Source organism: Mercenaria mercenaria, chromosome 2 (assembly GCF_021730395.1).
Source record: "Mercenaria mercenaria strain notata chromosome 2, MADL_Memer_1, whole genome shotgun sequence".
Classification (NCBI taxonomy): Eukaryota; Metazoa; Mollusca; class Bivalvia; order Venerida; family Veneridae; genus Mercenaria; species Mercenaria mercenaria.
The window spans coordinates 2,982,501-2,995,432 of NC_069362.1; the positions used below are offsets into that span (position 1 = coordinate 2,982,501).

A 12,932-nucleotide genomic window follows, 5' to 3' on the forward strand; every position below is an offset into this window, starting at 1 on the left:
GTTATAAACAATTAATATTAAACACATGATATATGCACAATTCATATTAATAGAAATAATAATCTGTAAATATGGAGGAAAGATTACATTCTAATTTCTAGCAATTCGTAGGATAACCTTTACGAACTTACAAAGCTTCAAAAATTCTGATTTGTTGCTAGTACACATTAATTTTTCTAATTTAAACATATTCGGACGTCGATAAAAATATGGTTTGATAAATTGTCTTCTGGCATCGGAGAACTGATCGCATTCGAATAAATAATGAAATTCATCCCCAATTTTGTTTCTACATGAGTTACAAGTTCTTTCATTTATTGGTATTCTTGACCAGTTTCCCGTTTCAATAGGTAAGCGGTGATTCCTTGTTCTAAATTTAATGAAATTATATAATAGAGAGGGTTGTAGTTTGGATAAATAAGGTTCAATACCAAAAGAGTTCTTATATACTCTGTAGAATGTGCTATTGCTTGAATTTTCAACTAAAAAATACCAATTATTTAAGAATAAATCCTGTAGTTTTTGTTTAACGGTCATCTTTAACCATTTTGCATTCGGAAAATTTTGATCTGTCCATATATTAACAAGGCCGCATTTAATCAAAATAGATCGAACATTGTATAACCATGGGTACTTTATTTTAAGCATTTCAATAGGTATGGTTTCTGTTGATTGTAAAATATTTTTATGAACTGCAGTTGATAATTTGTTTGGGGTGTCTCCACCTTCAGTTACACAGAGCCTTGACCAAAACGAAATTATTTTTTCTTCTATATCTATTGACAATGGCATACATCCCGTTTCACCATAAACAAAATAATTAGGAGTAGACCTTTTTAATTTTAATACATATTTTAAAAATTTTAATTGTACACGCTCTATTAAATCTAGTTTACCAAAACCCCATATTTCAGCTCCATAAAGTAAAATAGGTCTGATAGTTCTGTTAAAGAGATCTATTTGTAAATCTATTGGAAGGTTAAGACGATTGGAGTTTTTAATAAGACTATACATTGCCCTAGTTGCTTGGTTTGAAATATGTTTTTTACAACTAAGAAAAGAGCCACTTCTATTAAAATACAGACCAAGATATTTATATTCATTCACGACCTCTAGGGCTTCATTTTTAAAAGTAAAATTATATATAGGTTTTAGTTCACACGTGTTTGTCTAGTTATCTCTATCAGGTATCGTGTCTAAAGATAAAAACAATTTGTCCATGTATAAGACAGCGCGTATGTTGAACAACGGTCAAATTTAAATTTGAGACTTTTTAAACTAAAATTTAAAAAATTTATTATGCCAATCAAAAACTCTGCTAAACTCCAGGCAAATTTTCTATAAGTGAAGCAAGTGTCATACTTCGGAAAAAAAGTCTAACTTGGGTTGCGCTTGATGAGAAGAATGTCTTATGTAATGTTTCTACTGTTTATAGTTGCACGCAAAAAAAATGGCCGATTTTTCCAAATCGAAAAAGGGCCATAATTTACATTAATATACATGCAACTAAACGTTGTCTAAGTAGGTTTGATGACTTGGAAAGCTTGTGTGAAGTTTCAATCCAATACATGTAGCTGTTACTGAGATAGAGCTTGAATGTTAACTTGAAAAGGGGCACCATTTGTGTTAAAACTAGGAAACATTGTGTGAAGATTCAATCCATTGCATGCAATAGTTACTGAGAGCTTATCACACTAAGATAACCAAGTACGCCATCAATTCCAACCACATTTTCCATGCAGTTGAACAATTGGTTAGACTGAAAAAAAAACTACTTAAATCCAAGTTTATTGTGCAAGGTTGTGGAGAAATCTTAAAGCTCACTGTGGGTCATTAGAAACACTAACACGGATGATCATGGGCGGGAACTGGGTAAAACCACCGACCTTCCGTAAGCCTGTTGGATGGCTTCCTCATATGAAGAATTCAACGCTCCGAGTGAGACTCGAACACACATAGGTGAGATGCAGGCGATTTAGTCAGTGACCTTATAACCATGGAGCCCTCCCACCCTACATTATTCTTGTTTACGGTAACTTCTAAACATTGCCATCATAAATATGACTCAGGGGCATTATTTTGTAAACATGTATGGGACCATTATTTATTAATCACAGTGGAATGCTAGTTCTTCAGCAGAGAAACCCGCTCTCGTGGAAATAAATCACTAAACTTTCTAAGTTGATAAAGTGACATCATATTAACAAAATTACAAAATGTATACTGAAGCTGTGAAATCTGTATTGCAGTGCTAGTTTGAAAATCGTTCATAGTTTGAAAGCATTCGGTTTAGTAGTTTTGAGTCACATGCATAACGTTTCTGATGTCAACGTCGATGCCGACGCCGACGCTGTCGAAATGGGGATATCAAGCCGAACTTAAAACGGAATATCTTTAGAAAAAAATCAGCTTAGTGGTATTTAAGCTAATATTTGTTGCAATATATTTTTAAGTGGTTAATGAACACAGCGACAGAAGCAAATATAAAATGGATATTATCATAATACTATACGTTATAGTATTCCATTCTTAATAGTGGGCTATATAAGTTGACTTTGTAAAATATATTAATTTTGTGTATTTGCCAACCCAGATATTTGATTAAAGCACGCCGGCTTCTTGACACGAGACAGTTTGACAATTATACTTAATGTTTTAATCCAAATGTAAATAAGATTAAGACATATCAACTACAATATGGATAAACGCTTAACGCTTTACAAAGACATCAATATTTAATGGCTTGAACAATTTTATAGATCAAATAAGTTAGGGTTGCATGTCACATGAAATACTACCGCAGGCTTTGGTGTAAAATATCAAATACTTTGTTCAGGTTTTTTACTCTACCAAAGAATGGTGACAATTGAGCTAGGCAGAAGGCCTCCCAGATGTTTGCGTTTCGTCTTTTTGATGGTATAAAATGTTGGTGCACAAATAGATTAAGTCTTCTTTTAAATGAATAATTAATCACTTCCCTACCATATTACTATAGAATATAAATGGTAAGAGGCTGGTCTGTAATTTGTTGGGTTTTTTTTTTTTTTAAATTTCCACAGATTTCAAATACAAGGTAATTAATGAGATGAATAACAATATGCCACCAAAGAACACAAAATAACAATGATAAGTAAAGGCGTCTATTTCTGAAGTGAAAACAAATACAACAAAGCGCATGAATATCAGTATCTCGGGACAGACATTTGCAATTCGCTTTAGCCATTCTTCGCTATAACCGTATGTCAAATTTAAAGCCATGTCAGTACATATTTAGAGGGAAACTGAACCGCATGTAAATGATATTTAAAACACTTGAAACTCGAAACTCGCCATACTCGTAGCCATCTTTTATTCGAAATCTAAGGTCTGTCCAAACTTCTTACTTACCGTTTAATTTTTGTGTTTGAAACTCGATTTTTACATACCGTTTTATTTTGTACGTTTAAGTCGAAATCGGGCTATCTCGAAGTCCCAGAACTTATTCAAACCCTGATGGAACTTACTGTTCTCAAACGAGTGAAAACTTTGAGCTGTCGTCTGTCATATTATTATAGCCTGAAATATGAAAAAATGGTTACTTACAGCCACATTTTCACGGACCGTGAAGAGAATCCGTAAGAAGAGGTGTTTTAGCTGACGTCGATCGAACTTGCGACTTGCGTGTTCTATACACATGCTGAACAGGAACGCCACAGTAAGAGAATAAGTCTTACATGTGTTCTGTTGTTGAATTATTGCACAAATATATTTCACTAGTTCTTCTTCTTTTTCTTTAGTGTAAGCGAATGACATTCTCTCTGCTATGGAAGCGTCAACAGATTCGTCAGTGTTTGAGTTTGATTCGTCTTCGCCATTAGCAAGGTTTAGTTTAAGGTCTGAGTTATCAACCTCATTGTCGTCTGACATATCTGGTACAGGTAACCATGGTAACGATAAAGGGATATCATTACCCTTGCTACAATCCTTGAACAACAACACATAGTAAATTCCTATATTTATAATATCTCCACTTTTCACTAGTATTTTACCATGGATTCTATGCCCGTTAACACACACATTTTCTACCAAAGGCTCAAGTTCAAGAAAATAATTATTTCGGTCATTTACCGAATCACTGACGCCATTACTTTTCTTAAACTTATAGACCTTGACATTGCAATGGATGGGTTCTATATCAGGCGCGAAAAGTGAAAACTTTGGGGTGTCGTCTGCAGCATGTTGGTTCCGTAAGTTTGGATTTCCAAACGTAAACCTTTTTGATTTTATTACATATATTGTTCTATCCTTTTCAACATCAAATCCTCTAATGTTTACGAAAAATGGATGTTTCGACGGAATGGCGGTATCCTGTTCCGCTGAACACATTTTCTTAGTTTGAGTATGTCCATTTGTGACATGACTTCCCAAATTTGCCATACGTTTTCCGATAATACATGTATTCACATTTAGTTTTAATCCATCTGAATCACGGTCTAAACTGGAAGCATCGAATAACGGAATAGCACCGGGTCGAAGTTTTGATATCAAAATCTTTCGAGCATTCTGATTTAGACCGGAAGTATCATCGTCGTCTGTTACATCGGTCACGTGCGCGCGCTCATGCAGTTCGTATCGTCTGCTATAACCGTCAATAGGCTTCCAAAACTTCTGCAATAGTAAAGGCTTATCACGATCGGCAAGCATACGAGTAAAGACTCTATCCCATTTATCAGATTTTGGCACGTCAATCTCTGTGTCCCGCGATTCACAAACGTCATGTTCGTATCTGCCTACCACATCGCATAACACAAATCTTTCGTAGTCCTCTGCAGAAAGTCCGAATCGTTCAAGCGCTTCTTTGACGAGTTCCTGAGCGGTTGAACGACAAGATGCTAGAACACTTTTATACTGAACTCCCGGAAAAATCGTTTCCCCGAAAACTTTAAGAACACCGGGGGTGTACTGATCAGTAGATAATTCCGTCTTCTCCGGATCAACAACGCACGTGCTCTTCTTGCGTTCTCTACCAATGGTTGAAGTTTTCTGTTGTCCGGCGTCTGCTGTAAAAGCTTGCATAGCCTGGTCGACCACAGCATCTACAGGCGTATTGTAAACTGTGAAATCGAATGTATAATCATACGGCGCTGAATGCCTTTTCCAATCAGTACGGGCAATTTTATCCATTGTGGAGTTTTCAAAAGGAAATCAATTTGCAATTCAAAAGCAATGTTTATTCCTACAACGTATCCATTACGTATCAAGTTTTTCTCATTATGTTCATATTAGTCTGCTTTATATTCTCGGTGACTTCAACAGTAATGTTTGCTTATGCCGGTTTTAGTGCGAAACTGAAAGAAAAAAAATAAACAAATGTTAAACAATATAAATCGTATATTGGCATATCCACCTGCTCAAATATTCTAGATTAAGTAAAACACTTTCAGTTTATTACATTTTAACGTAAACGCTGAATCAAGCTTAAGTAAATAATTTCATACTAACTTTTTTATAGTCCAAAACATCAATACCTTCAAATAGTTAAGGACCCCATTTTTCTTAAAATTTCTTTCAATACCCAAATCTGATATTATTTTATTAGTTGGTCGCATTGTTGAGTCAATTTACATATTTTGCGCAAACGTTTAAATGATCCGTAAACATCGTAATTATTCTCAACAACTCGATCAATTGCGCATGACAAATCATCCGGATTCAATCTTGATTTATCGTAAAAAAACAGAATCCTATCAAACAATGAATCCATTCTAACTGGTATATTATTGTCATAAACAGATTATTGTGATGTACAGATTATAGTCAATGCTGTGTTTTATATTTTTTCAATTCATTTACCCAAGTTCAGGTTGTTTTGATTATGCGTAAGTATTACCCCATCTTCATCCAACCCCGAACCCGACCCTATATATCCACTCATCAGCTACTAGCGGCCCGTGATGATGTCGTAATCATTAAGAGGTAAAATTTCGTTCCGAATGTTGTTGTTGTTGTTGTTTCCGGTCTCGTACCATTTTAAGAAGACATGCGTGTAGATACACAGATAAAAGATTATCAGGTACATTGCAATACAGACAGCTATAGACCGTGCCCATGCCATAATTACACAAATAGCTTGATTTCAGAATATATACGTAAGACACCTAAGCTAAATATTTATTTATTTTGTTGGGTTTAACGTCGCACCGACACAATTAGGGGCCTATAGGTCATATGGCGACTTTCCAGCTTTGATGGTAGAGGAAGAACCCAGGTGTCCCTCCGTGCATTATTTCATCACGAGCCAAAGCTAAATAATACATAAAAATGATATTTAATCATGGATTAAGTTGTATTAATTTTACACTTGATAAACATTGATAACTTTGGGTTCGAATCTCGACTTATTTTTTTTTTTGCCTTTTGAAAGTGCGCGTGGTTCCCCTACCTCGTATTAAAATCTGTCTTTTTCCCGCATGGATGAAAAGTCAATTCAGGTGCACAATTATGTTAAAATAAAACAACGAAAGGAGAAAAGTGATCTTACTGCAGCGTGTGTTATTTCCCAAAGTTTGCAACCAAATCCAACGTTTATTAACTTGACACTGGCATAAAAATGTAAAAATATTTGAGACACTAAATGTAACACGAAATCTTACTTTCTAAAGACAAAACTGTTGGATAAACTTACAAATATTTTAATATTTACCATATCAGTTATGCGTTGTTTTAACAGCGATAAATAGCCCAAATATGAGCTCCTTATTTGTGTGAACCCTTCATGACTATCACTACATCTTGAAGTATCAAGTGCTTTTGAGTTTGTTCAAAACAATTCAATGAAATCATTTCGTTTTGGTATAGTGCGCGCATTATATTTAGCAAACCTAGTATGCTACTTTTAAGAATTAATTGAGCTAAATGAGCTGACTCATAACTTTCTATCGTGTTTTTTTACATGTATATAGTTTTGACTATATCACCGTAAGCAAATTACATGCATTTTACACATTTTTATACGGCCTTTTTATACACTGTACGCTTAGATGCCGAAGAGAAAATTACCTTTAACTTCTTTGTAAAAAATTAAATATCCGCAACACTCGCTAAATCGTACTCAAAAAAAATAAAGATAGAACGCATAAAAATCAGTTTGAAATCTTACACTAGTGCATGCATATATAACGTTCAGACGAGCACGGAGAGTAGACTTGTTTAAGGTGTTCATCTTCGTACGGAGGCCAGGTGGTCCATTGGGTATAATTAAATTTCAGCCGTAAAATGAGCTTAATGCGCCCAAAGGTTGTAATTTACACAAACTTCTAACATCCTAATAAGTGTTCATAATTAATAAATCAAAGCACACGACGGTTTTCCATTGAGAGTAGGGAACGTACATTAAACCTATACGGAAGGAATTCAACGGTTTTGAATTATGTATGGCTTTAAATAAAGGGACAGTGATATCTATTCTATGGGCAAATTGTGTGGGCTTTCAACAACAATGGGACGACATGTCAAGTAGACATGTGAACAAAATGACTGATAATTGCAATTATAACATGATAAAGCAAGATAGAGGGCGGATGTTGACAATGGCGATGGGAAGTGGCTAAAAGATAATCCCCGACCACCAAGAATGATTGCAACAACCGCAAGTTATTGTAAAAGTTACTCTTATTCATCTTACAGTTTCACTTTTCACTAGTTTTATTATTATCTGAAAATCTGTTTACATAATTATGAAAACAATAAAACTGGTAGATACGGAAATGTGGTAGGGATAAAAATTGTTTGCCTGTTTGCGGGGAAGTTAACGAAATATTTTCATGACCTTTTTTACAATGACAAATTCTTTGATAAAGATCTTTTATCTCAGACTGATGGGTATTACACAATAACTAGGTTGTTTTTGTTTTTTTTTTAAATAATCTCCGCAGTCTCCACTATTTAAAAAAATAAAAACAAAACGCTTTCCGGAAATTTAAATTGAAGACCATTTATGAAACAAGCACGAGTTTTTACCAGATGTACAGTTTTGTTTCAACTCAAACCAACGGCGATGCCCACCCGCCTCCCCTAATCTACATAAGGCGCAACAAAGGAATAGAAAATCTAATCGCGGAATTCACAGTAAAAAGTGAAAACTCTGAGCCTCGACATCTTTAGCATATCAATCCTGTGAGAATCTTTGTCAACATTGTTCATGTGGTCATCAGCCTGGTGATCAGCAGGTCAAGTCATAGTTTCAAACACAACGTAAAAACAATTACTGAATATAAAAGGAACAACAAACATAATAAATGAAGTGAAAAATGCAGATTATTATAGTTCTATACCTGCACATTGACCAGTCTCCCAAATGTTATCATCCAGTCGATTTAATATATCCACAAACAGTTTGCAGTTTACAGTGTTTTCATTCAAATGACAAGCACAAAACGCAGTTTTCATACAGAACACCAGATTATAACGGTCTGCAATCCCATGTTAACCATGCGCACTGCCCAGCGCTAATCCCCGCCGTACCTGTACCGATTATACATAATTGATGAATTTGACATAATCCAGTTTTAATCGACTTTGGGATTTACAAAATCAGATTTATTAACTTTATGATAAAGATCTGAACGGACAATACTCGCTTTTATCACATTTATATTCAATATCAAAGTGTTTTGACTTAAAAGTCACGGGACCTCCGTACGTGAACCGTCGGCTTTGACGCACTTGAACCCTTTAAAGACCCACCACAACTGGTATTCCAGATATATGTAATGTCTTACTGTATACTCTTTGTGTCACTTTGTGATTTGAGTTTAATAAAGGTAATGTTGCTGTTGTTGTTGGTAACGTTATTTTCTCCCCACACATAAACTTCTGATAATACCGGTTTAATACGGTTAAACTACAAGATGGCAAGTGGGCAATTTAGGTCCTTCCTGTTTTCACACTAATTCAACCAATCTCTTTTCAGTTTTGTCTTATTAATATAGATAAATAACTATCTTACAGTACTGCAACAAGGTGTGGTCTAAACCTAACTAAATACATCAAGTACTGCCATACCGTGCTACATAAATTTTCAACAAAATGTTTAGACATTAATCTAATATATACGATTGTCAATTTGTACCTAGATACTTGTATTTCTCATTTTTTGTGCAAATCATGTATAATTACATCATGGAAATACAAAAGAATACAGTTATTCTATTGCGGGTCTTGTAGGAGACACTAATTCCTCATCGCTTTGATTCGTGCCTCCAGTGGTTCATATTCGGTCGTACAAGAAAGCTCAATTAAGGTCGGCGGTCAACCGTCCTGAAGCATTGAAGCTGAAATACAGCGTCATGCCAATCACCCTGGAGCTTCCTTAAGCATTGAAGCTGGAATACAGCGTCATGCCAATCACCCTAGAACTTTCTTAAGCATCGAAGCTGGAATACAGCGTCATGCCAATCACCCTGGGGCTTCCTTAAGCATTGAAGCTGAAATACAGCGTCATGCCAATCACACTGGAGCTTCCTTAAGCGTTGAAGCTGGAATACAACGTCATGCCAATCACCCTGGAGCTTCCTTAAATGCTTAAAGCTGGAATACAGCGTCATGCCAATCACCATGTAGCTTCCTTAAATGCTTAAAGCTGGAATACAGCGTCATGCCAATCACCATGGAGCTTCCTTAAGCGTTGAAGCTGGAATACAGCGTCATGCCAATCACCATGGAGCTTCCTTAAATGCTTAAAGCTGGAATACAGCGTCATGCCAATCACCATGGAGCTTCCTTAAGCGTTGAAGCTGGAATACAGCGTCATGCCAATCACCATGAAACTTCCTTAAGCGTTGAAGCTGGAATACAGCGTCATGCCAATCACCATGGAGCTTCCTTAAGCGTTGAAGCTGGAATACAGCGTCATGCCAATCACCCTGGAGCTTCCTTAAGCATTGAAGCTGGAATACAGAGGTATGACAATCACCCAGGGGCTTCTTACAACACTGAAGCTGGAAAGTCATCCTGATGACTGTTGCTTTCGGTTTGGTGGTTATTTTCTTTTTGTTGGATTTAACACCATAGGTCTTGTGGCGTCTTTCCAGCTTTTGATGGTCAAGGAAAACCCCAGATGCCCTTCCAGGCAATATTTCATCAAATGCGGGCACCTGGGTAGAACTACAGACCTTCCTTAAGCCAGATTGATGGCTTGCTCACACGAAAAAGTCTACGCCCTGCTGTCGGTTTGAATACAAAATATAGATCAAAGAATGTTCTTGTGAGGGAACTTTTCAAAGATGGGATTGAATTGGAAAATCAGGCCGTAAGTTTCAGCAATAATGAAAGCATTCTTTGTCTGTTTATACTACATAACGTCTAAAATTAAGGCATTAGATTCGGTCCCTTTCATTTTAAGTTTGTAATTTAAGTGTTTTGGTAATTACGTATAGTATATACGTATGTATGGGTCGGTAGAGAGGTTGAAATTAGAACAGAAAGTCAATTTGGGAAGTAAACTGACTGGCTACTTAAGGCAAGTGGCTGCTTAATAGAGGTGACTGCTCAGGCAGGTTCAACTGTATTTCATAAGAGCGTGTCAAGTCTCTCAAAGGGAATAGAAAACAACTATTTCTGATGTAAATGACGTACAATCAGCTTAAAAATGATTTTACACACGTACGCCTATATGATCTTGATATATCAGATCTTGCTTTCAGGCACAACAATAATGAACAAATATTGATATCCTTTGTATTCTAAAATTCCCTGTCATTTTACGTGTGTTTATTCTGATACAGGGACATGTTTTTGTTCCACTATTTCTGGTATTTTTTATCATTATCTCCTTTAAAGTGATTTTGTCTACACTGAACAAATGTATCGTTAATAAATCTAACAGACTCTTTACAAAAAGGAAAATACTTTTATTGCATATGACGCATATTGAAATACATACATATTGAGGAAATGACAGTTTGATGACAGTCTTCTTAAATCGATTATTGAAGTTTAAACCCTTTTCATCTTGCTTTAAACAACTAAACTTTCCTATTTCATGCTATAATTTTGTTTATTTCCTCGGAGAACAGAACATGTGGACCAAAAGATATAGGAAGAACATTTGCATCTAGACGAAACAACACATATGCCATTTGTTCCAACATTTTGATTGACGGGTTGTGAATGCATTTAAAACACACCTCAAATTCTGGACAGACGAGCATGTATTCCTGCTTTAAATGGACAGCTTTATGAACCTTAAAACGGGGAAAATATGTATAAAAAGTACGAACAAATTGTCCGAACATGCATGCCACTTGAGTCAGTCACATTATGCGTGCTACTTGCGTCGTCAGAACATAGGTACATGCGTACCATTTGAGTAAGTGTGAAAATATAGATCTAAAACATGCGCACCGTTTGATTCACTCGAAACAGAAGAACAAGCGCGCTATTCAAGTTTGTCATTCCGTGCTATCGAAAGTGCATGCGCGCCACTTGAATTATTCCGAATAGAAAATTTGAGTAATTCCGAACAGAAGTACATGCGTCAGTCCGAACAGAAGTACATGCGTGCCACTTGAGGTATTCCAAACAGAGGTACATGTCAGTCCGAACAGAAGTACATGCGTGCCATTTGAGAAATTCGGAAGTACATGCGTGCCATTTGAGAAATTCCGAACGGAATAGTTTCTGCGGTAGAAAGAGAATATCATTTACCTGATTTTCTAATTATAATTCCATACAGATCCTTTCACTGTTCTGGTACAAAAATACATAACGAGGTGACAGAAAACTTAAATATGAACAGTATCGGGTGTAAAATAAAATAGGTTCAAAGATACCGTCTCGTTTGACTTTTAACGGACGTTTAATTTTAACACCCTAAATAAATGCGCCATTATTAATTTTCAAATTAGATACACAAAGAAAATCAAAGCAAGAGGTAAAATTTACTTTACATATTGATGTTTCACAAAATATTGTCAATAATAGCATTAGAAAAGTTTAAATGTGCACAAATACCATTTTATTGGGCTTTTCACTCACAACTTAAAAAGGCAAATGGGAAGTGTATAATTAAATTATTTGCTAATGTAACAAATTGTAAATCATTCTAAAACATGTGTACATAACATAACTCGATTTCTATATTAGCAAATCACCACGCATAGATTCTGTTCACAATTAGTCTCTGTATTTGACACAGTTGAAAATTAAAATATGATCGAAGGTCTAGGAAATAAGACGAATATATTTTTTACCAATTCTGTGAAGGTCTGACAGCTTTTACATTCATGAAATGATTGTCAATATTTGACATAGATGTAGATTTCAATTTGAAATTGGACGAATTAAACAAACAACCTTTACTATATGTATGAAGTTATGGCGTATGAATAAGTATATCCGTCTTTATGTCGTTTTACTTTTTATGATACAGCCTCACACCGGTAGCATTTTTCTATCATTATTATGAACAGTATGCAAATTAACGTTGTATATATAGCAAAATTGTTACTTACGTCATTATCGGTTGCTGTTTCTAGTATCACCAAGAATAAATATCTCAGACGAATTAAATTTGCCTAAAACAGCATATATTCGCTAAATTAATAACATATCTTTTTAGCGAGTTGGCTATTTACATTTTTTAATCTTCCTCGCGCTAAGTCATAACTTCGATCGCCGTACCCCAGATATATTTTATCGAAATTCATCAAAAGCACCGCCCTCTTTTACAAAATTACATCTTAAATAGATAAATAGAATACAACAGTAACTGTATCTATTTAAACAAAACTAGTTTTGATGAAAATCTCTCCGTACATCACCGAACTCTTTCAGTAAAATAACAATGTGTTCATCCCGCACAAATGTTCCTGGTGTCACATTTCTCAAGCAATGCTGATAAGTTTTATCCTTCTTTTGTTCATCTTCATGGGGATGAGTATGGCAAATACAAA

The 12,932-nt window shown here is 35.4% G+C and overlaps 1 protein-coding gene across 5 annotated transcripts in view; it reads right to left on the minus strand.

The window, feature by feature from the left end:
* LOC123563060 (ras-associating and dilute domain-containing protein-like) overlaps nt 1-12,702 on the minus strand; it is a 25,325-nt gene extending 12,623 nt beyond the window's left edge. Inside the window, exons 1-3 of one of the 5 annotated variants that reach the window (XM_053528453.1) lie at nt 12,492-12,702; nt 8,313-8,502; nt 3,583-5,327 (exon numbers count right to left, since the gene is read on the minus strand). In XM_053528453.1, the coding sequence (XP_053384428.1) occupies nt 3,583-5,163 (1,581 nt within the window). In that variant the 5' untranslated portion in view covers nt 5,164-5,327; nt 8,313-8,502; nt 12,492-12,702. Of the gene's footprint in view, nt 1-3,582; nt 5,328-5,481; nt 5,643-6,520; nt 6,661-8,312; nt 8,503-12,491 lie in introns of those variants that run through there. The other 4 variants (XM_045355628.2, XM_053528457.1, XM_053528462.1 and 1 more) reach the window with 4 other exon arrangements.
* Nucleotides 12,703-12,932: the final 230 nt, after the last annotated feature.